General features: G+C 43.7%; 1 protein-coding gene across 17 annotated transcripts in view; it reads right to left on the bottom strand.

Moving 5' to 3' along the window:
- tnrc6c1 (trinucleotide repeat containing adaptor 6C1) overlaps positions 1 to 25057 on the bottom strand; it is a 672712-nt gene that overhangs the window by 78486 nt on the left and 569169 nt on the right. For 16 of the 17 annotated variants that reach the window (XM_085963536.1, XM_085963529.1, XM_085963534.1 and 13 more), the window contains one exon: positions 9555 to 9905. The exons of the other annotated variant lie outside the window; for it this stretch is intronic. In XM_085963536.1, coding sequence (XP_085819662.1) covers positions 9555 to 9905 — 351 coding nt within the window. The remainder of the gene's footprint in view (positions 1 to 9554; positions 9906 to 25057) is intronic. 17 annotated transcript variants of the gene reach the window in all.

Genomic DNA, 25057 nt, shown 5'->3' with positions numbered 1-25057 from the left:
CATTCTTTGGTCAATATTATTTATATGTTTTTTTTACTTTGTACTGGCTGCCTTCAGTTCTTCCATCAATTATCTTCCGAGCTTAGCAACTGCATTTGCTACTACAGGAAACTCTTTTTTTATCCGGCACCGATGGGACCGGCGTGGTGCCGGTTTATCAAAAAGTCCGGATTACAGAGAGGTATAGTAAAAGGTACGAGAGCCCGTACACAGCAACAGATCCAGGCTTCCCTGTTGCTTAGCAACAGGTGCAGGAACCCCAGTTACATGGCCACAGATCCAGGAACGGCCACTAATATGAAGTAAAACTTACCTGAACCTACTCCTGAATTTTGCCGGTTAACAGATTTCCGGTTATTTAGGTGCCGGTAAATCGAGAGTTTCCTGTACATGGCTTGGAGTGAAGGATACTCTGCAACAGCTAACTTTTCTCTCAACAACCAAGGAACAATAGATCCCATAGCACCTTCTGCAGATCTAAATTTAGCTTCCACTCAAATTGTGCCTTTAAACTAGTGTAGTGTGGAATGGACAACAAATAATTCATATCAGTAATATGTGCTTTGAATATTAATTTTTATCCATACATTTTGTAGCTGAAAGCCTAACATGCCAATATTATGTTATGTTAATTACACAGCCATTCTGTGTGCCATTCACAATGAAATTACTTCATCACAGAACAATACTTTTACTATATTTATACAGAAATTGGGAATGGTACCCTTGATCCAAAGTTCAAACCAAGAAATCCTCAAAAATATAAAACTTCAATGCCCATCTCTAGCTATCTAGACCAATTTTTTTTTTTTAAGTTTCAAAAGATAGTGAAATCCCTGTGATTGCATATTTTGGAATTGGAAAAATCACTATGTATTTGCATCCATATTCAAATGATGTCTATGCAGGTCTACATGAACATTCTGCCTGAATCTGGCATAACTAAAGATTACAGATCTCAAATCAGTTTGTGATGAATTTGTATAATTAGAAGTCTTGCTTTTTTTTCCCTCATTATTGCCAGGAAAAAAAAAATCACTTTGTAATTAATTTTTAGATTAACTAGGTCTCATTTTAACATTGTTGGCAGCTGCATTTACATTAGGCATTTCTTTTTAAAAGGTTATGTCTGCACCACTACTATGGCTGATTTTTGCTGTTTAGCTGGGCGGAGGGAATAATGACTACATGCTCTGCCCATACATAGGCTGTAACTTTTCGGGGTGGTAGCAGGCGCGATCGGTGGTGGGTCGGGTGGGAAAGTTGTTATTTTTTGGCAGTGTGTCGGGAACCCGCTGTTATCCCGTGCGCCTTTCCCCCAGGCGCGATTGTTATCGCGGAGCCGACCCAACCGGCAGGCGACCCAATTGAGATGATTAACAGCTAGTTGTCAGACCCTTAACAGGCTTTTTTAAACTTGCAGTTAATGTTAAAAAGTATGGCCACAGCAACCACACTGCTTGGGAAGCACGTCTGTCAACCGGATGCGGGGGTTCCATATCCATTGCTCCAGCCGATTACTTGACCGCATCAAATGTACAGTAAAAGCTCCCACCTGACAGATGATCACTTTTCTCAGCCAGAAGCTGTTGCTCAGTCCATTTCAGCACAGATTCTGCAGGCTGCAAGTCTTTCCAGCAAAGTCTCCATCCAGTCTCACCTCATTGGAAGAACTCTCCATTGACAGAATGCTTCCGTCATCTGTACTTCACCTGCCATCTATTCCATCAGCATGGGTGCCATTCATATTGTCTCACTTTGGTCCTCAGAATCAGACCACGATGAACCCCAACACCAGCAGCACCAAGAACACCAACCTTCTTCGCAATCACCTGATGCTGTACCGGACAGAGACCATCAGCACCTGAGCACATTGCTGCCCGGGAGGCCAGGGACGGCCTCATCATGGCCAGATTTAGTTAACTTTATGCTGTATACCCATATGGCTGCCACATGATGCGCCAGGTTGGCACCACCCCACACCAACACTGTAAAGCACCCCTACAATGAGCAAGCCATTCCTTTCACACTCATCACCATTGCAGTGGGTATCGTTATGTCTCACCATTCACTGCAACTCACTAAGCCACTTCCAAAGGTGCACACAAATCTGTCCAAGACCGGAAAGTGTTGAAAAGATTTTTATGTTTGACACCACATTAACAGAAACATTGGATAAAACACCCAAGTGCTATGTGTGCTGTTAGTTGGTATGATTGCTCTAGGATGAGGGTGAGTGTGAGGGGTGGCTAGTGAGATGGGGATGTGATAATGTAGAGAGGGGGGGATGGGTGGAGGTGCAAGGTATGTTGGTGTGAATAAGGATGTGCAGGGGTAGGGTAGGTAAGGCAGAGCTTTGGGGATGTGATGAGTGGCACAGCAGGATTAACTTGAGTGTGGCTTTGTACCAACTTTTCCTGATCGAATGAGATAATTGAAACGTTTGCGGCACTGCACCCAGGTCCTCCTGAACATATCCCTGCAATCTGCAAATCAGGATGTTTTGGTCTGCTGAAGAGGTCTCTTCCGCCCCTCAGAAGGGAAGAGGACATCCCTGCATGCTCTAGACTCCCTCCATAAGCATATGGAGGGAGTCATCGGGGAACCTGGGTACAACCCTCTGCCTCTGTGCAGTCATCATCAGTGTTTGCAGCACTCCAATGCTGTAGTGCACTGACAGCACTATGTTAGATTAAACTTCAAATCTAATGTGGCCATGGTCTCTTTAAAGATCCCGGCTAAAAACGCATCATGAATGACATCACCAGACCCACTCCATTTAACTGGGTCGGGCACCACGCCAGGCGGGCTTAATAGGTCCTATTAACATAAGTTGGCCATCAGCAGCAGGATGGAGCCAGCAGCAATGTTGCAACCCGCCATGGCCACCGCCTGCACTGGACCTGCTGAGGTAGGCAAAATTCTGGCCATAGTCTTTGCTGTTTTGCCTCACAAAAGTGCAGCAGAGACAGGTGAAATGGGCTTACCATAGATTCCTTGGAAAGACCAAGTCCAGAGAGATTCTCCCCACCGCAGTTTCATGTGGAAAATGCTAGGAAGAAAGTACAGAACAATTCTGTTTCGTGGGAGGGGATAGGGTGGGGCAGGTGATCCAGGGTAAATTTACCCTGGGAGAGTTTTTGATGCAGACTATTCCAGGAATGAAGATTGCTAGAACCTCCAATACATAAGCCTTCTGATTTTGGGGCTAGGCCAGATTAAACTTATGGGGAGAGGGCAGGGAAGTGGACGTGAGTCTAAGTTCGGATCAGCCATGATCCTATTGAATGGCGGAGCAGGCCCGAGGGGCTGTATGGCCTACTCCTGCTCCCACTTATGTTAAACTTAATAAAATTACCACCCACCCCCACCAACCAAGATTAATTCCAAAATTAAAGAGCTAAATCTTATTATAAAAAGTCAGCACTGTTGTTCTGATATAATGCACAGTCACTTTTTATGTTGATCCAGGGAGCAATTAAACTTCTCATCCCATCAGCAAGCAGTATCGATGTACAGCACACATTCAGCTACATATGTAATGTCCACACAGGCAAGTGAAGGTCTATGAGGAACGGAGCACCAAGGAAGCATCTGATGATGCACATCAATTTCCTTTAGCATTATACTCTGTAGTTGGCAACCATTTTTAAAACCTTATTTTTTGTATTTTCTCCTTCCAAAATTATTTTTCTGATTAAATGCAAGATTTTCTGATTACAAATGTAGTTTTATTTTTGACTCAAAAGTACATATTTGTTCACAGCAGATTTTAATTAATTAATTTGACCCTTATTCAGGAAAAAAATTAAAACCAGTATACCTAATAAACAATAGTCCAGACAGCATCAACTCAAACATGTTTTGTGACCCTCACTGGACCTAAAGCTGCAGACCAAAGCCCATAAAAAAGGTGTAGCATAAACCAAATCCCCAAGAGGACCTGAAGCCACACCAGAGTGCGTGTAAAATATATGACCCAAAGTTGCAGCCTTGCAGTTAAAATGTGGTCCAACCGGAAGCCTGGCTATTGCTGATCTGGTTCAAGGATATTGGATAATCAGTGCTCTATATTTCCATTATTTTTTTTTAAACAAACTCATGACTGCTTTTGATCAGACAAATTTCACTGAACAACAGTAGCAGCATTTCTGATGTAACTTGAAGGATGTTAGGAACATTAAACGTTTAAATTTTGTAATTAGATGTTGTAACGCTGTGCTTAAAAAAAGAATCAGTGTAGATATGGCTAGAATTCCCAACAGCGGAAAATCTCCACTCTAAATTTTACACTGCCCAAAAAATAAATTGAAAATTTTATAAGAAATGGCAGAATTGCAAAAAATACTTTCACTGAAAGTGCTCCCAACTCAACAAATAAAAAATAATTTAGCAATTTCTATAAAAATGTAGGAGATTTTGAATATTAAATTGCCAATTGTAGATGTGGTTGGCTTCATTTATTAAGGGAAGTTGAACCTACCCATGAAATTGCCATCATTTCATAGGGAAAGACAATTTCTGTTGAGACAAGTGATCTTACTTTAAAGCCCTGCACTTAAGGCCTTATTTGGGGTCATTAGTTATCTAACTGGAACGGACATGGAGGCTGCGATTTTGCCGGCGCTCAGAGGGTGGGTTCGGAGGCGGGTCTGCTGTCAAAATTGAAATGATTGACAGCAGGTTGGGAGCCCGCTCCGAACCCGCCTCCATGTAAGTTTCCAACGTGCCGGGTCAGCGATTTCAGAACAGACCCGACGGGGGAGGCATTTAAGATAGTTAATTGCTGGTTAACTACTATTTTGCCAGCCTATTTCTATCTTACCACTTTAACGAGGTTTACGTCATTCAGAGATTACATCAGGTGAGTAGGTTGGGTTCTCTATCTCTCCCCATTGCTGTGAATCGGTGACAGCTGCAAAAGTGGTATGAAAGCTACCATTTCACAGCTGGTCACTTTCCAATGTCAGAAGCTTGAGCGTTCAGGACTTGGAAGACACCTTTGAACTGTATGCAGTTTGGAAGTGTTTGGAGTAAACTATCCACTGACACCTCCTTGGAACAAGCTCTCACCATTGACAGATCGCTTCTGTCATCTCAACTTCAGCTGCCATCTATTCCAGCAATATCAGTGCCCTTGAAAAGATCTCACCTTGGTCTTCTGAATCCCTCCACGATCAGCCCAACATCAACATCACCAGGTCCCGTCGACTTGCAGAGGAAGCGAGAATGCCAACAGATTTACTCGGACACATCCTCCGCCAAGATCAATTGGGAGAAATGTTCTGGACTCCTGGTGGGCCAGTGGCGGGTGGACTCCCTGCCAAAGGAGTTCAGGCCTTTTGCCTGGAGCACCACGCACCTCCTCTACTTGGGAGTCTACCTTAGCCCCGCCGAGGACCATGGCCAGCGAACTGGCAAGAGTTGGAGGCCAAAGTCACCGCTCACCTAGGACGCTGGACAGGACTGCTCCGAGTGTTGTCCTACAGGGGTCGAGCGCATAAACCAGCTGGTGGCCGCCATGTTGTGGTACCGGTTGGTCACTTTGATCCCTCCCCCTGCGTTTGTCGCCAAGATGCAGAAGAAGCTCATCGACTTCTTCTGGGACAAAAGGAAGCACTGAGTCTCTGCCGCGGTTCGGAGTCTCCCGCTTAGGGAGGGCGGTCAGGCACTGGTGTGCCTTTGCACCCGGGCGGTGACTTTCCGTCTTTGGACGCTGCAGATACCTGTACGTGGAGAATCCTCCTTGATGGTGTGCGCTGGCGACGTATTTCTTCCGCCAGCTGCACGGCCTCAACTACGACACGCAGCTCCTGTTTGTGGAATTGGGCGGTACACGTGCCTGCCTGCGGGAGCTGCCCGTCTTCTACCAGGAACTGCTATGGGTCTGGAACAGCATCACCTCCAGGCGGAGTTCTCCCCCGTCAGGAGTGGCGGCTGTCCTTCGGGAGCTGCTGCTCAGGAATCCGCACCTCCACGACCGCCGGCTCGGGTGGCTGACGGAGGGCAGGGCTGTGGGTGGTAGGGTGACTAGAATCAAGGACCTGCTCGATGGCGGAGGAGCGGGTTGGATGGCACCAGAAGAGCTGGCGCAGCACCTGTCCTCAACCAACGTCCAGCTCGCGGCCAAAGCCATCGAGTCGCTGAAAGCAGCACTGGGCCCTGACTCCACTAGGTGTATCGAGGAGGCTCAAGCACGTGGGGCGATCCCATCCGAACTGACCCCCATTCGGACAGAATTCCTCATCGGCGTGCGGCCCAGAAACCCCTCTCGGGAACCGGCACCTCGCAACTCGGGGAAATGCCCTCTGTGTCCTTTAGCTCTGCGCGGAGGGGTTTCCTGTACGGGCTGCCCCTGCACACTCTCCGCTTTGCCATCTTCGCCTGCCGTCCGGACACGCCTTGGCATGCCATCTTGCAGTCCGGCAGAGGCGGAGGTCCCCAATGGAGGGCTCTCTACGCGGGAGTCCTCCCCTTTTCTATTGGGGACTTGGCCTGGAGGGTGTTGCATGGAGCAGTCCCGTGCAATAAGCTTTTAAGTAGGTTTATGGGCTCCCAAGCCGCCTGCCTTTTTTGCGGTCTAGAGGAGTCCGTGTTCCATATATACATAGAATGAGAGAGGTTGCAGCCCCTCTTTCATTATTTGAAGGGGCTGTTCCTTGATTTTTGGCTGCACTTCAGTCCCACGCTCCTGATTTTCGGTCACCCGGTGCGGAGGGGAGCGGGCAGGTCAGAGGACCTCCTCATAGGACTGCTCCTGGGCCTGGCCAAAGTGGCCATTAACAGGTCCAGGCAGCAGGCGGACGAGGGGGTCATTCGGCCCGATTGCCTGCCTCTCTTCCGCGGCTATGTTCACGCCCGGGTGGCCCTGGAGATGGAGCACGCGGTGTCCACCGGCACACTTGAGGCCTTCCGAGACCGGTGGGCACCACGGGGACTGGAGTGCATCATCACCCCGGCCAATGTAATTTTAATTTAATTTGATAAGTTTTATTTAAAGTTCTATTCATTTACAGTTAATTGGTTCAACAAGAGGACCAACATCACCAGGCACACCAACAACAGCACCAACCTTCTGCGCAATCACCTGATGCTCCACAGGACACAGGGCATCAACACCCGACAACATTGCTGCCCGGGAGGCCAGCGATGGCATCACCATGGCCAGATTTACTTCACTTGACACTGTACACCCTGGCTGCCACATGATGTACCAGTCCTTTCACACTCATCACAATTGGGTGGGGCTGGGGGGGAGGAGATATGTTTCAACATTCACTGGAACTCATTAAGACACTTGCAAAGGTGAGCACAGATCTGTCCAATAAGGTAAAGTGTTGAAAATATAGATTTCAATGTTTGACAGCACACTAACAGAAATTTCACATGAACATTAGCTAAACCATCCAAGTGCCTACCTTTGCGTGTTGTTAGTTTGTATGCTTGCAGTAGGATGAGGGCGAGTGTGAGGGGTGACTAGGGAGATGGGGAAGTGATAATGTGGATAGAGAGGGTTGGGTGGAGGTGCAAGATAAGTTGGTGTGAGTAAGAATGTGCAGGAAGGCAGATAGGGAAGACAGAGTGATGTGGATGTGATGAGTGGCACAGCAGGATGAGGTTGAGTGTAGCTTGGCAGTAACATTTCGTTATCTACTCAGATCATTGCGCCACTGCAGCCTGGTCCTCTTGATGACATCCCTGCGTGTGTCCTCCTGTGCAATGTGCAACCAGGCTGCACTGATCTCCTGGGGAGATCTCTTCCACTCATAGGAAGGGAAGAGAACCTCCCTGTGTGTTGTTACTCCCTCCATAAGCATATAGAGGGAGTCATGGGAGAGCTTGGGTGCAGCCATTCACCTTTGTGCAGTGCTCGTCAGTGTTTGCAGCACTTCAATGCTGTAGAACACTAACAGCAGAACTGTCAAGATCGATTTGGACATGGCCCCTTTAAGGGAACCGGCTGATGACGCGTCATCAAATAACGTCATCAGACCCGTTTTCTATTAATTGGCCGGGAACCTCGCAGGGTGGGCTTAACAAGCCCTGTTAACGTAAAATCACTTGAAGAGTGTGGGCTGCAGTAGGCAGCAGGCTGGGACCGCGACACCGACCCCGTCTGCCCCTGACCCGCCTCGGTCAGTGAAATCGTGGCCGGAGTCTTCAAGGACGATCGAGTTCTGCTGCTGGCTCAATCTTCAGGTACACAATACTTGAAGCCAGAGTTCATTGATGTTTGGGTAGGAGTAAATCATAGAATGATACAACAGAACGAGGCCATTCGGCCCATCGTGCCTGTGCCGTCTTTTTGAAAGAACTATCCAATTCGTCCCACTCCCCTTTCCCCATAGCCCTGCAAATATTTCCCCTTCAAGTATTCACCCAATTCCCTTTTGAAAGTTATTATTGAATCTGCTCCCACCACCCTTTCAGGCAGTGCATTCCAAATCATAGCCCATTGCGTCAAACAAATTCTCCTCATCTCGCCTCTGGTTCTTCGGCCAATTAACTTAAATCTGTCCCCTCAGGTTACCGACCCTTCTGCCACAGTTTCTCCTTATTTACTCTATCAAAACTCCATGTTTTTGAACTCCTCTATTAAATCTCCCCATAACTTCACTGCTCCAAGGAGAATCGCCCCAGTTTCTCTACGTAACTGAAGTCCCACATCCCTGGTGCTACTCTAGTAAATCTCCTGTGCACCCTCTCGAAGGCCTGAACATCCTTCCTAAAGTGTGGAGCCCAGAATTGAGCACAATACTCCAGCTGGGGCCTAATCAATGATTTATAAAGGTTTAGCATAACTTCCTTGCTCTTGTACTCTATGACAGTGTTTATAAAGCCAAGGGTCCCATATCCCAAACCTTGTGTTTGCCAACCTTGCAGAACCTTTTCTATGGCCCCAACAAGTAACAATTCCTGTACCTAGGTATTCAAAAGGTCCCTTTCCTGCACATCTTTCAACGGTCATAAGAAAATCACTCATTAATTTCAGGTCTTCCTTAGGGAGGAAGGAAAGGAAAGTTAAGAAAGAATGCTCAAAGTGAACCATGCTCAATTTACAGAATCATTCATAGATCATCAAAGGAAGTTTGTATATGAAGGTCAACCTTATTCCATTGAAACAGATAGCTTCTATAGGTGTTCAGGCTGTTGGTCTAGCATAAATGTCAAATATTTCAATACATTACAGCCAGTAAACTTAATATAGCATCAACTAATATAACTGAAGAACAAGTGCAGCCTGACAAGGTTGTTTTAAAATTTTCAATCTGATTTTTCCTCTCATTCAGCGGAAAAGAATGAGATGGAAGCAGAAGAAAATACTAATGCATCTAATCATGTGCATTCATGCATTTTAACCACTATTCAAAAGTAATGTTCTGCGGACAACACATCCAGAATTCAATAATTACATTTTGAAATGCATGTTTAAAAAATGTAAACAAATATTATCGTCCACCAGCAGATCAACACCTGAAAGTCCCAAGTTTAAATTAACTAAATTCTATTATTTAATTGTTCTCTCATATGTACAGTTTGAAGAGTATTCTTACCAGTTTGTCCTTTGCTGGGATGTTGGAGTTGCTGCTGTCCACCTGATGTCTGTTGAATGCTGTGCTGAGAAGAGTTTGCTGCCACTTGCCCTGTACCTTGTGCTAAACTATTGCTGATGGCAGTCCCAGGTGGCAGTGGCTGACCCCTTTTCAATAGCTGCTTCTGTTCTTGATGCCGGAAGCGTGGTGGCACTTCACGAGGTGGGTAACGGGACAAGGCCTGTTGCTGACAATTGGTAGAAGCTCGCTTGCCATTGCTCCCACTGCTGTTGATAATAGTGGTCGTGGAAGTGCTGTTGCAGGAATTGGCAGGCTGTGGCTGGCTTTGACTGGTCTTGGTAGTTTCTGGCACTGTCAAAGATAAAATTAACTTAAAACCACATATTTGACAGCAATTTAAAAAGAAATCAAAACATAAAATTCACATTTTTCTGCATTTTAATTTTTTCTAAAATTTCAAATGAATGACTTGCCTTAGCTTTAATACTGCAGCTTGCACATGCTCGAAGCTCCTTAGGGCATATCACTATATTTAAATATGCTACAATTAAATACCGCTGGCAAATCCATCAGATTTTAATCAATTAAAGAAACAAATATAGATGAAACCGAATTCTAGATTTTCCCCAAGATGATTATAAAAAATGAGTATTAAAACACTATTTCCCTTCTGCAATTTAACATTACAGTAACACAACAGAAAGCATGGAGCAGAGGCTGTACAGCCCATCAGCCCTGTGCCTTCCATTCAGAAAGTCTGATGGGTGGCAGGCAGGAGTGACTTAAATGGCAAAAGGGATGATAGAGCACGTTAAAATTGGGTGGTAATGGGGCAAGAAACAAAAGATGGGTCTAGAAGTTTTGTTTCTTTACTAGTCCCATTACCCCACCCCAGCTTTTGCCTTGCATTATCATCCCTTTTGCCATTTAAATCACTCTTACCTTCCACCAGATCACAGACCTTCCCCTTTGTTCTTTCCTCCCCATCCCTTTTCCCTGCCTCTGTACTTGCTTAAAACCTGTTCCATCTGTAACATTTTCCAGTTCTGACGAAAGGTCACAGACCTGAAACGTTAACTCTTTTTCTCTCTCCACAGATGCTGCCTGACCTGCTGAGTATTTCCAGCATTTATATTATTACTAACATGGTTGCTTAGTCCCCCTGCTGTTCTTGGGTAGATCTGAATAAAGGCATGCAGCAGACATGCTACAGGCAGATTTGTTTGAAGACATTTGATAGTGTGTCTCACACAAAAATTCAAGTTTATGCCAAAAGGGCAAATTCAAGAGCATAGGTAGAAAGCTGGTTGATGGACAGGAAACATGAATTCGAGTTCGAGTTAATGGATGTTACTCAGATGAAGGAGGGTCACAAGCAGTGTACTCCAGGTGCAGGTGATGGATCCAGTTTTGCTCTCAGTATAAAGAGATGATACGAACTGGAATCTAGGGAACAATATCAAAATTTGCTTTTGACACAAAAAAAGAGTGTTGGTTTGCAGCGAGGGGGACTGCAAGACTTCAGGAGGACACATACAGGTGGCAGATGCAACTTGATGTGGAGAAGTACTACATTTCACAAGGGATGGGAGCATACATTTGATTTAAAGACAATGAAGGGTGTGGATGAACAAAGACCTGGAAGTTCAAATACATAATTCCTTGAAAGTGGAGTACAGGTAAATAAAGCCATAAAAAGGTCAACAGCATTTTTGATTTAATAAACAGGGCATAAAACACAAAATGACATGCATTCTTTCCATTAACTTGACATTTTCAGTCATCACCAAAGTTATATAACTTGCCATATGAACACTTACTTATTCAAAAGGGATAAGTCACTGAGGATAAAGCGGCTGAAGTGCATGGATTGTAAGTTCATTCATTCCCACTGAACACACACCATTAGAAGTTCACAGCACAGAAGAAGACCATTACAAATGAACTGTGGATTGTGTAGGACTTTAAAAGGCTTCTGTGGTCCATATGGCCAGTCTCAGTGTCTGGGAAACACCATCTCACAATACTACACATATCTCTTCAGCAATTTTTTCTCATTCTTATATTAGTCGTAATCAACTCTATTGAATTTGCCAACACAAATTAGCCCCCATTGTCTTCCTTGGCAGTTCATTCTTTACGTACACCACCTTCTGCGCAAAATAGTTAGATTTAAACTGTCTTTCACCCTTCCTCTTCTAAGTTTAAGGGACCTTCTTGCAGAAATATGTGACATTAAACATATCTTGTCTATCACCTTTAGACTCTTTTTTACTTCTACAAGATAAGCCTTCTCTTCTCCAGTGTAAATATTCCCAACTTCTACAGCCTCTTCTCAGGTACCTAATCGAAGCTATCTATTCAGCTGCACTAGGTCCTCTCCAATGTCTTTCTCACAGGTTGACCAGAACTACACACAATACTGTACTTTAGGAGCTGAGAACCCCAATTGGCTAGAAATCTAGTACAGTAATTAAAAAAGCACCAAAATCTAGGAATGTAGCAATTAAGCAAACACCTTTTTCCATTCAATAATGCATGAAAAATGTATTTATTAAACATTGAACATTCACAGAGTAAAATGCTACGTGTATTTAATTGCTGCATTTTCAATGAAAGTTCGTGTTTTAAGGAGCTGTGTATGCTATTTCCGTATACAGGTTTCTAATCTACCTTTACCTGCTACAGAAGCAATTATTTAACAAGGCATTTTATTTTTGTCAATGAGGAATGTATCTCCTAACCCACTCAGGTCATGTATCCCTCCGGATTACCTGCAAATTACCTTATAAATAGTCACAAAAGTTTAGCTTCATTCTGCTGTTACCCACACTTAAAATGGCGCTCCCACCACCCCAATAGTTTTGAAAAAAAATTTAAAGTGTATTTTAATTGACAGACATTCAAACTTATTTCATGTAGAATTCTTACTGTGAATAATATAAATTTTAACTTAAGTTAAAGTCTAGTTCGAAGGAGTACTGCTTCTACAGAGTACTAAACTCGGAATTTGGTGAGTGAGTGAGGGAATTTTAAGGGTTTTAAGGGTTGATCTCATTCCAATATTTAGTTAAGTTTTGCATTTAACTTAACTTTAACAGTAGTTTCTTTCAGAGGTAAACAAGCTGCCTGCTAGTGGCAGTTGCATAGTTAATGAGGGGGCTAGCTAGAACTGGTTACCTGGTAATTACAGTCAGCAGGGGCTGACTCAGGTCTCTGGAATTTCTGCTAGTATAAATACAGGAGGCCTTTGCTAACGCAGAGTCCAGTTCCATGGAGTACTGCTTCTACAGAGTAGATTCAGTGCACTGAGGGAAGTGGTGCTGTTCTGGTATTTTAAAAAACAAGGAGCAGTCCGAGAGACAGTGATACCTGAAGTCTAGAGACATTAATTAAAATTAATAGCTTAAACAAGATACTAATTGGGTTCTGAAAGAGGGAATAGACATTTTTTAGACCATGAATGGGCAGCGGATACCTGTTGCTTGCAATTCTTGCGCCATGTGGGAACTTCAGGACACTTCATGTGTCTTGGGGAACCATGTGTGTAGGAAGTGTTTCCAGCTGCTTGAGCTCGAGCGGAAGTATTTCCAGCTGCTTGAGCTCGGGCGGGGGCGTGTCACTCTCAAACTGGTACGCAGCATTGGAGATTGCTGGGAGTGACGACACCTTTAAGCAGTGCAGTTCAGACCATGGCACCAAATGCCATGGGGACTGCACGTGGGAACAGCAAAGCGTAGGAATGCAGTCTTTATAGGAGATTCCATAGTTAGGGGGACAGACAGACATTTCTGTATCCATCACCGTGAGTCCCGCATGGTGTATTGTCTCCCTGGTGCCAAGGTAAAGGACATCACTGAGAAGGTGCAGAATATTCTGCAGGGGGAAGGAAGTGAGCCATAAGTTGTGGTACATGGTCGGTACCAACGACAGAGAGAGGGCAGGTATTGAGGTCCTACAGTCAGACTTTCAGGAGCTAGGGAGAAAGATAGTCGTCTCTGGGTTGCTCCCAGTGCCACGCGCCAGCGAGTAGAAATAGGAAGATAGGGAGGATCAATGCGTGGCTTGAGGCATGGTGCAGGAGGGAGGGCTTCAGATTCTTGGGGCATTGGGACCAGTTCTGGAGAGGAGGCATCTATTCAAAAGGGATGGGTTGTACCTCAACAGGACTGGGACCAATGTCCTCGCAGGGAGGTTCACTAGTGTGGTTGGGGAGGGTTTAAACTAAACTGGCAGGGGGGTGGGCACCAGCATATAGAAGTAGAAAAGAGGAATAAGGTGCATAAAGGAGGGAGAGTGTTGGGTAGTAGTAGAGAAGGAAGTAGTAGCATATTAGATAGGAGCAGACTAAGGACTACGAGGAATACAAAGACAGGTTCGGAATGCATGTATGTAAATGCACAAAGTGTGGTGAATAAGGTTGGTGAGCTACAAGCACAATTAGCAGTGTGGGAATATGATGCAGTGGCAATAACGGAAACGTGGCTTAAAAATGGTGAGGACTGGGTGCTTAATATTCACGGATACATGGGGCCAGATTTTCAGTGTGCCGTGAGGCGGGCTTTTAGGCGTGCGGGGGGCAAAAATCCTGAATTTGGGGGTCCTGACACCACCCCGCCCAAAACCCGCCTCCACGTAAGTTTCAGAGGAGGTGGGTACCCGCCCCGCACTGGGACCCGCCGACCCGAGGCGGGAAGGGATTAGTGCCAATTAACTGCCTGTTAACAGGCAGTTTTTAGCCTAATCCCTATTTTGAGGGGTATCGTGTGGGATTCCCAACGGCTCCAAACCATGCCAGGTTAGAGCAGGCGGGCCGTCGGGTTGAAGGACTTGGAGGGGTCGCGATGTCGGTGTGAAGGTGAGTGATGGGTGCATGAGTGCAAAGGTTAAGTGTGTTTGGTGTGTCTAAAGTGTGTAAAGGAGTTTACATTATCTGTACTTACCTTAACAGCCTTTCTTCCTCTAGGCGTCGGGAGTCCATCACTCAGCCGGCACTGAAAGCTGAATGGCTGCGATCTGTCAAAAGTGACAGCCTTCAGCTTTCAGTGCCGGTGACAGTTCTAACTGAGTCTGTGTAGAAGGACTCAGGTTATAAGTCAGACTGTCAGTGTTTGACAGCTTCAAACAGCTGTGAAACACTGATATTTCATCTGTCAAAAACTCTTGACAAATGAAATTTCAGTCTGTGACGTCACCTGTTGCCGGGTGGCCCTTAATTGGCCTGCTGAGTCCACTGGGCGGGCTCAACAAGGTCAATCAAGGGAAAATTGCGTTGATTGGCCGGATGTCGATGGAGGCGGGACTAAAACCCAGCAGTTGTAGTCCTGCCTCCTTCCCGACTGCCGAATGAAAATCCAGCCCAAGGTGTTCAGAAAAGATAGGGAAGGGGAAAAAAGAGGTAGGGTGGCAGTACTGATTAGGGAAGACATTGTAGTGTTGGAAAGAGAGAATGTCCTTGAGGGGGCAATGACAGAATCCATTTGGTTAGAGTCGAGAAGCAAAAAGGGGTTATTCTATAGGCCTCCAAATAGTTAGAGAGATAGAGGAGCAAATCTGCAGGGAAATCACAGATGTGCAAGAACTAGAGTGGTGATATTGGGGGACTTTATTTATCCAAAATATCGATTGGGATAATGTTAGAGTAAAGGGAAAGGAAGGGGAAGAATTGCCAAAATGTGTTCAGGAGAACTTCCTTGACCAGTATGTTCGCAGCCCTAGGAAGGAGGCATTGCTGGATCTGGTACTGGGGAATGAGGTGGGCCAAGTGGACCAAGTGTCTGTGGGAGAACACTTGGGTAAGAGTGATCATCGTATCATAGGGTTTAGATAAGTAATGGAGAAGAGCAAGAAACAATCTAAAGTAGAACTTCTAAATTGGAAAAGGGCTAACTTCAATGGGATGAGAGGGGATCTAGCCTTGGTAAAATGGAACCAAAGATGGACAGGAAAAACTGTAATGGAACAATGGGTGATCTTTAAGGAGGAGATGTTTCAGGTACAGGCTAGGTACATTCCAACAAAAGGGAAAGGTAGGGGAACCAAAGCCAGGGCTCCTTGGATGATGAGTGAGATAGAGAATATGATGAAACAAAAAAAGTGTGTGTATGATGCATGTCAGGTGAGTTCTTCAAGTGAGAACCAGGCCAAATACAATAAATTGAGAGTGGAAGTGAAGAGGAAAATAAGACTGGAAAAGAGAGATTATGAGAATAGAATGGCAGTTAACAAAAGGGAACCCAAAAATATTCTACCGGCATGTAAGTAGAAAGAGGCGGGATGGGGCCTATTCGGGGCAAAGAAGGTGATATATGCTTGGAAGGTGCAGGGCAAGGCTAGAATACTTAGAGTACTTTGTATTGGTGTTTACTAAGGAAGAGGATGCTGACAAAATATCGGTAGAAGTGGAGGAGATGGTAGAGGTAATGGATGGGGTGAAAATTGATGATAGGCAGGATGTACTGGAAAGGCTGGATATGCTTAGAGTGGATAAGTTGCCTGGTCCGGATGGCTTGCATCCCAAGTTGCTAAGGGAAGTGGGGGTGGAAATAGCGGAAGGGCTTGCCATAATCTTCCAATCTTCCCTAGATATAGCGGAGGTGCTAGAGGATTGGAAAGTGGCAAATGTGACACCCTTGCTCAAGAAAGGATGCAAGGACAATCCTAGTAACTACAGGCTGGTCAGTTTAACATCAGTGGTGGGTAAGGTTTTAGAAACAATAATTATGGAAAAAATTAATAGGCACTTGGAGAGGTTTAAGTTAATTAAGGAGAGCCAGCACTGATTTGTAAAAGGCAGATCACATGTGACGAATCTAATTGAATTTTTTGATGAAGGGAATGCAGTGGATGTTGTCTATATGGATTTTAAGAAAGCCTTTGACAAAGTACCACATAAAAGGCTGGTTAACAAAATTGAGGCTCATGGAATAAGAGGGTCAGTGTCAGCTTGAATAAGAAATTGGCTTAAGGACAAAAAACAGTGAGTCGTAGTAAATGGTTGTTTTTCAGTCTGGAGGATGGTAGACAGTGGTGTTCCCCAAGGGTCAGTGCTAGGACCACTGCTTTTTTTTTTTTAATGACTTGGATATTGGAATAGAGAGTAAAATGATACCAAACTTGGAGGTGTGGCGAACAGTGATGAGGATACCAATCGACTGCAACAGGACATAGATGGGTTTGCAGAATGGGCAGGTGGAACTTAATATCGAGAAAGAAGTGTGAGTGATGCATTTTGGCAGAAGGAATAGGGAGAGGCAATATAGGCGTAGTGGCACAGTTCTAAAGAGTGTGCAGGGACAGAGGGACTGGGGGTTCATGTGCATCAATCTTTGAAGGTGGCAGGACAGAGAGAGAGTAGTTAGCATAGCATATGGGATCTTGGGCTTCATAAATAGGAGGTATTGAGTACAAAAAAAATGGAAGTTATGCTGAACCTTTACAAAGCTCTAGTAAGACCACAACTGGAGTATTGCGTCCAGTTCTGGTCACCACACTTTAGGAAGGATGTGAAGGTCCTCGAGAGGGTGCAGAGATTTACCAGAATGATTCCAGGGATGAGGGATTTTAGCTACAAGGTGTTAGGTTGGAGAAGCTGAGGTTGTTCTCCTTGGAGCAAAGGAGGAGGGAAGATTTGATAGAGGTGTACAAGGTTATGACGGGTTTGGATAAGGTAGACAGGGAAAGGCTGTTCTCATTAGCTGATGGTACGAGGACTAGGGGACACAGATTTAAGGTTTTGGGCAAGAGATACAGGGGGGACGTGAGGAAGAACTTTTACACGCAGCAAGTGGTAATGACCTGGAACTCGCTGCAGACGAGGGTGGTGGAAGCGGGGACGATAAGTGATTTCAAAAAGGAAATTGGATAGGCACTTGAGATAAATAAACTTGCAGGGCTACTGGGATAGAGTGGGGGAATGGGACTGACTGGATTGCTCTACCGAGAGCCGGCATGGACTCGATGGGCCGAATGGCCTCCTTCTGTGCCGTAATGACTGTTTTTAGAAAAATTCCAAACAAGATGAAATCAAAGGTGAAAGTAAAAATTTACATGAATTTAATTTTAAGTGAATCCCATAAAACATTACAAATTTACCATTAAATTTAATGCATTGTTAGGTAATACTCCTCTGTACCACACATACACTGGAACAAACAAATACTATTTAAAACAGGAATTACATGGAGTTATAAACAGCGTCCTGAATCAGGAGGGGGAAGTGGAGGGATAAATTACATTTCCACCTGCTAATCAGACAATAACTAACTGCAAAGTTTTCACTTCTAATAATCCAGTACTAACATTGCAATGTTTTGCTTTGGATTACATTGAATATACGGCACAGAAACAGGCCATTCACCCAACCAGTCCATGTCGGCGTTTATGCTCCACTCGAGCCTCCTCCCGTCTTTCCTCATCTAAATCTATCAGCATAACCCTCTATTCCCTTCTCCCTCATACACTTGTCCAGCCTCCCCTTAAATGCATCGATACTATTCGCTTCAACCACTCCCTGTGGTAGCGAGTTCCACATTCTCACCACTATCTGGGTAAAGAAGTTTCTTCTGAATTTCCTATTGGATTTCTTGGTGACTATCTTATATTGATGGCCTCTAGTTATGCTCTTCCCCACAAGTGGAAACATTCTCTCTCTATCCACTCTATCAAAACCTTTCATAATTTTATAGACCTCTATTAGGTCACCCCTTAGCCTTCTTTTTTCCAAGAGAAAAGAGACCCAGCCTGTTCATCCTTTCCTGATATGTATACCCTCACATTTCGGGTATCATCATTGTAAATCTTGTCTACACCCTCTCCAATGCCTCTACATCCTTTTTATAATATGGCGACCAGAACTGTACACAGTACTCTAGGTGTGGTCTAACCAAGGTTCGATACAGGTTTAGCACAACTTCCCTACTTTTCCATTCTATCCCTCTAGAAATAAACCCTAGTGCTTGGTTTGCTTTTTTTATGGCCTTGCTAACTTGTGTCACAACTTTTAGTGATTTGTGTACTTGTACTCCGAGATCCCTTTGTTCCTCTACCCCACCTAGACTCGCACCCTCCAAGTGATAAGTGACCTCCCTATTCTTCCTACCAAAATGTAATACCTCACATTTATCTGTGTTGAACTTCATTTGCCAATTATATGCCCATTCTGCAAGTTTGTTAATGCCCTCCTGTAATTTGTTGCAGTCCTCCTCAGTATTGACTTGTCATCTGCAAATTTAGAAATTGTGTTTTTGATTCCAAAGTCTAAATTGTTAATATAAATTGTGAACAACAGTGGTCCCAGCACTGATCCTTGTGGAACAACACTACCCACCTTCTGCCACTGTGAATAGCTACCTTTTATCCCTACTCTCTGCTTTCTGTCTTAAAGCCAGCTAGCTAGCCATTCTGCTATTTGTCCCTTGACCCCGCATTCTCTGACCTTGTTCATCAGTCTATTGTGGGGTACCTTATCAAAGTCCTTTTGAGAATCTAGATAAATTACATCTACTGCATTACCACTGTCTACTCTCTCTGGTACCTCTTCAAAAAATTCAATGAGTTTGGTTAAGCAAGACTTTCCCTTTTGAAATCCATGCTGACTATTCCTTACTATGTTTTTGGTTTTTTGGTTGGGGAAAAGGTTAATCCGACATAACAAAAAATTAGCCCAGTAGATCTGAGAGAGCCCAGGACACGATGCTCAACTGAACTTGCCTGCCCTTTGAGCATGTATTGACAGGTCTTATATAGAACCACTAGATGGAGGTCTTTGTAACTGGAAAGCACCCCAACTGCTTTGAGGAAAAGCTTCAACAGTCTGATTTCATAGAGCCACAGCTCCTATCTGCCAATCACAATGGAGAATTTACAGCAACTGTTTAGGATATCCAAGACCTTGATCACATAAATTAATGGTATAATCAAGAAACAGCACATAGGCAGCCAAAACAGGGATTTTTTTTCTAAAAAAAAAAGTTAGAAATTATATACATTTGCTGCATTGTAAGTGTGGTTTTTCTTGGGATCTGTGGCAGCTAGGTAAGGTGCATCAACAACCAGAGGAAATCAGAGGGAAATCGATAAAGACATGAGCAGCAGAGAACTATAAGAGTGAAGAGAGAGAAATTTTAAAAATGCCAAGCAAAAAAACAGCCTAAGAGAATAGAAAATCACGAATCAAAACTGATTTAAAATGGTATAACCTTAGAAATAATTTCAGAATGCACAAGTGAAATACATAAAGCACTATATAAATCCAAATCTTCTTTTCAGAAACATTGGTGCAACTACACACCTGTGTCCAATGGAAATGACAGATGATGGAATGAGTTGGTATAACTGGAGGTCACATAAAAATGAGTACCCAAAAATGTCTTTAAAACAGCTAGACTGTATTACAGGTATATACAATATCTCGAGGTACTTTGAAAACAGCAATTCATTACTGATTGTTCCAGTGATTGGAATTCATGCAGTTATTGTGATCAACACCTGAGGATCCTCATCCTGCAAATATACAGAAGGTCCTGTACACATACGAGCCTGTGCTCTTGCATTTAGTGGTCCTGTGCATTAGCTGTTTTATTAAGTGCAGTTCGATTTATAGTTCATCTTAACTAAGTGGCTTATTATAGCTTAAAGAAATTCCTACCAGTACATAGTTCCACTTCAAACCTGCAATTATGTGAAACAAGTCAGCAAACAGTGCCAACAGCAAGTTAAAAATTAGTCGATGTCTGATATATTATTACTGAGGCAGTTAGCTGCAGTTTTTAAGGTATGAATACAAAAAAACCAAGGATGCAAGTGCTGCTGTTTTCAATTGCTGACTAAAATCAGCAAAAGTGGTACAAAGAATCAATGTTACAGCACAGAAAAAGGTCATGCCTGAGCCTGTGTTTTTCTCGACACAAGTCACTTTCTCTCCATATCCTTTAATATTCCTCTTACCATACGAAAGAAAGAAAGAAGAATATTCCTCTAGTTCAAGTAACTATCTAATTTATGGGCTCTGCTTCAACAATGGCTTGTGGCAAAGAATTTCACATCTAACCACCTAAACTTCCCTTCAATTCTTTGTGATTATCTTAAATCTATGCCCTTAACATATTTTTCACTAACTCAATTGGTTATTATTTACCTCATCATAATCTACAAGACCTCCATTAAGCCCCCAATTAACATTCTCAGTTATTGTGAAACGAGCTCTAGTTTCTCAAGTCTCTTCAAAACTATAACCCCACATCCTTGAAAAAATCCAAGTGAATCTATGCTGTACATGTTCCATTGCTTTTACCTCCTTATAGTGGTGTACCCAAAACAGGATGTAACACTCCAACTGCGGCCTAAGTTCCTGCACCCTAGCATGTCAAGAAAACAAGAGGCAGTGCTCATCTTGAACTGGTATTTCTGAAGGATCCAGATGACTTCTATTTCCTGTACATCATAACACTCTGGGGGAGGGAGGAGAGCAGCAACAGTATGATAAGGTTTAACATTATCTGGGAGTCAGAAAAACCCAAGACCAGGAATGTAACTTGACGAGGGCTAAATTTAGTGAAATGGGGAACTAAAGCAAACAGGTTGGTGGTGTTTGTTCAACAACATTTCAGTTGAGAAGTGGAACCCTTTTAAAAGGAATAATGCTGAACCTGCAGGGTAAATACAGGCTGAAAACCAATAAAAACAGATTAAACAATCATGACCATTAACACCTCCTCTCTTTTGTTTCTTTACTTGTCCATCTCCTTTCGCCTTGCACCATCATCCCTTTTGTCATTTAATCTCTCCTGCCTTCCAACCCCATCACAGACCTTTCTCCTTTTGATCTTTCCTCCCCTCCCACGCACTTGCTTAAAACCTCTAACTTTTCCAGTTCTGATGTGTCAAACCCGAAACGTCAACTCAAATTTCTCTCCACGGATGTTGCCTGACCTGCTGAGTTTTTCCAGCATTTTCTGTTGTTAACCTGAAACATTAACTCTGTTTCTCTCTCCACAGATGCTGCCTGACCTGCTGAGTATTTCCAGCATTTTGTATTTTGATTTCAGATTTCCAACATCCGCAGTATTTTGCTTTTGTATAACCCAAAATGGATTTATAAACAAATGAAAAAGGATACAAAAAGTAGGAAAAATAAACATTATAAATCCTGGGATCTGTACAAAAATTAGTTAATAGAATGATCGAAAGGGTAAAGAGAGAGTGCAAAAGGGGGGAAAAAGCAGCAGAGGCTAAACAGTACAGTAAAAAAAATCTCAGTACAGCAAGAACATTCAGAGATAAGATGCAAATCAAAAGGTACAACGGAATCAAAGCTGATGATGAGCACAAGATAGTTAATATTTCAAATGAAAGTTCGCCCAAGTATTCACAAAGGAACGAACGCGAGTAACATGCTCTCTTCAAAAAGAGATAGCCAATGTAAAATCAATGACTTAGATATAAATGAGACTGAAGCCCTAGAAAGGATGAAAAGACTCAAAAGAAACAAATCCCCAGGGTCAGATGGTATTTATCCCAGTGTGTTGAAAGAGATTAGGAAAGAGATTTGTGAGGTACCATTATATGGGAGTCACTGGACAGTACCAATATATTGGATACAGGCCAATATGGTACTTGTATTCAAAAAGGGGGTTAAAATAGCACAGGCAACTGAAGACTCATTAGCATCATCTCCATTCTGTGTAAAATAATGGAATTGATCAGGAATAAATTTGACTATCTGTATAACAATGCAGTAAACAGTAGCCAACATGGATACATAATTGGATTGTGCCTGATCAACCTCCTCGATGACTAAAGAAGTAGCATCCCAAGCTTTGCGGAACACCTCCATTCAGTCCATAAGGATGACCCCGAGCTTCCGGTCGCCTGTCATTTTAATTCACCGCCCCATTCCCACTCAGACCTCACTGTACTCGGGCTTTTGCATTGTTCCACGGAAGCTCAGCGTAAGCTCGAGGAACAGCACCTCATCTTCCGATTAGGCACTTTACAGCCTTCCGGACTCAATATCGAGTTCAACAACTTCAAATCATAACCTCGGCCCCATTACATAATTACTTATATTTTTTATCCACACCTTTGTTTTGGCCCTCCCCCATGGTAGCTGTCTCCCATTATGCCAGCGCATTTCACACCTAGAGTCATCTTTTGTCTCCACTAGTCCTATCACCATCTCGTCTTGTTTTAAATACCTCTTAATGTCTCTTCACTTCTCTTTTGTTCTCTCCCAGCCCCCAAACTGGCCTTTTAAATCGGTTTCATTTCCTGTGTTTTTTCAGTCTTGACAAAGGGTTTCGACCTGAAACATTGACTATTTCTCTCTCCGTGGATGTTGCCTGGCCTGCTGAGTTTTTCCAGTATTTTCTGTTATTTTGGATTTCTAGCATCTGCAGTATTTTGCTATCGTGCTAGCATCCCAAGTAGACTGTGGAAAACCCTACAACATTATATCTAAATTTCCAAAAGCATTTTCTTTGTATTCATTCATGGGATCTGGGCGTTGCTGGCAAGGCCAGCATTTATTGCCCATCCCTAGTTGCCCTTGAGAAGGTGGTGGTGAGCCACCTTCTTGAACCGCTGCAGTCCGTGTGGTGAAGGTACTCCCACAGTGCTGTTAGGTAGGGAGTTCCAGGATTTTGACCCAGCGACGATGAAGGATCGGTGATATACTTCTAAGTCAGGATGGTGTGAGACTTGGAGGGGAACTTGGAGGTGCTGGTATTCCCATTCGCCTGCTGCCCTTGTCCTTCTAGGTGGAAGAGGTCACGGGTTTGGGAGGTGCTGCCGAAGAAGCCTTGGCGAGTTGCTGCAGTGCATCTTGTAGATGGTACACACTGCAGCCATGGTACGCCGGTGGTGGAGGGAGTTAATGTTTAAGGTGGTGGATGGGGTGCCAATCAAGCGGGCTGCTTTGTCCTGGATGGTGTCGAGCTTCGAGTGTTGTTGGAGCTGCACTCATCCAGGCAAGTGGAGAGTATTCCATCAAACTCCTTACTTGCCCTTGAAGGTAGTGGTGAGTCGCTGCTGTGAATACAGTGGAGTGGCTTGCTAGGCCATTTCAGAGGGCAGTTAAGAGTCAACCACATTGTTGTGGGTCTGGAGTCAGCCATAGGCCAGACCGGGTAAGGATGGCAGATTTCCTTCCCTAAAGGACATTAATGAACCAGATGGGTTTTTACAACAATCCAGTAGTTTCATGGTCACCATTACTGTTATTAGCTTTTTTAATTCCAGATTTATTTAATTGAATTTGAATTCCCCAGTTGCCGTGGTGGGATTTGAAATCATTTAGTTTAGGAGTCAGCCTTGGCTCAGTGGTAGAACTCGCACCTCCGAGTTATAAGATTGTGGGTTCAAACCTCGACCCACTAGAGACTTGAACCCATAATCTAGACTGACACTTCAGTGTTACGTTAACCAATAGTTAATGAGAGGCTGAACAAATGAGAAAATCTACATATATTCATCCGCAACATTTCTCAAAGCCATATCAAAATTGGTAAGGATTGAAAATAAGTTATATTATTGAAGTGACATTTTGTTTTTTAAAAACACAGAACCAAACAGTTCAAGTATCCCCAATTTCAAAATAAACCAATGTGTAATTAGGAAGTAAAATTTGCAAATATTACATTTTTTTCTTTACACATTGCAAATTTAACATGCACACTTTTCATTTAATTGACGAGCTTAGTCCTACCCACATTTGAGTGTTGTGGCCTGAAACAGCTTACAAGTACACGTTCTTCCACAACAAATGCCCTTGTACTACAGGAAACTTTGTTATATCCGGCACCGACGGGACCGAGCTGTTGCCGATTTAGCAAAACTGCCGGACATACAAAGTTAATGTTGAAGCATATGGAGATTTTCATCTCCGTATCTGACAACAAACACTGTTGCTTAGCAACAGCTTCAAACAGTCAGCCCGTACCTTGGAAGCGTCTCTGTAGCTTAGCAACAGCTTCAGAGAGACTTTCCAGAGCCCGACTGTTGAAAACAAAGCCATGAGAAGAAAAACAACCCAACAGAACGGCTCCTGATTTCTGCCGGTAGATTGAGGTTTCCAGACATACAACCTCCAGATAAACCAAAGTCTCCTGTATTTTGTTTAGGCCATTTACCATCCTAGTTTGACTTCTCTTTGCAACCAAGAGAGAGGCAGAACGTCAGGAATTAAATTTAAACCAATTCTCAACTTTAATTACAAAAGCGTCCACATATCTCATGTAGCATTGTTATTCTAAGTTTCCTCCTCACTTCCACCAAACATAAACTTGCAATGAACGCAGGTAATTTAAGGCTTCTGCTGTCCCTTCCTGGTTTAGTACGAGGTCCTGGGGCCAGCCATCTAGCTGATCAGTTGCCAGGTTATTAGCAGCTCTCACTCAACCAGAGCAAGCTTAATTACTGCAGTCCTCCCAAACAAAGGTTTTACCAGAGACAGAGAAATAGAGCAACAATGAAGTACATTTTGCACAGATGCATTTAACCAAATG

The sequence above is a fragment of the Somniosus microcephalus genome, chromosome 21 (genome assembly GCF_052327205.1).
Source record: "Somniosus microcephalus isolate GS21.2 chromosome 21, FLI_Smic_1.0, whole genome shotgun sequence".
NCBI lineage: Eukaryota > Metazoa > Chordata > Chondrichthyes > Squaliformes > Somniosidae > Somniosus > Somniosus microcephalus.
This window is presented reverse-complemented; position numbering and strand designations above follow the sequence as displayed.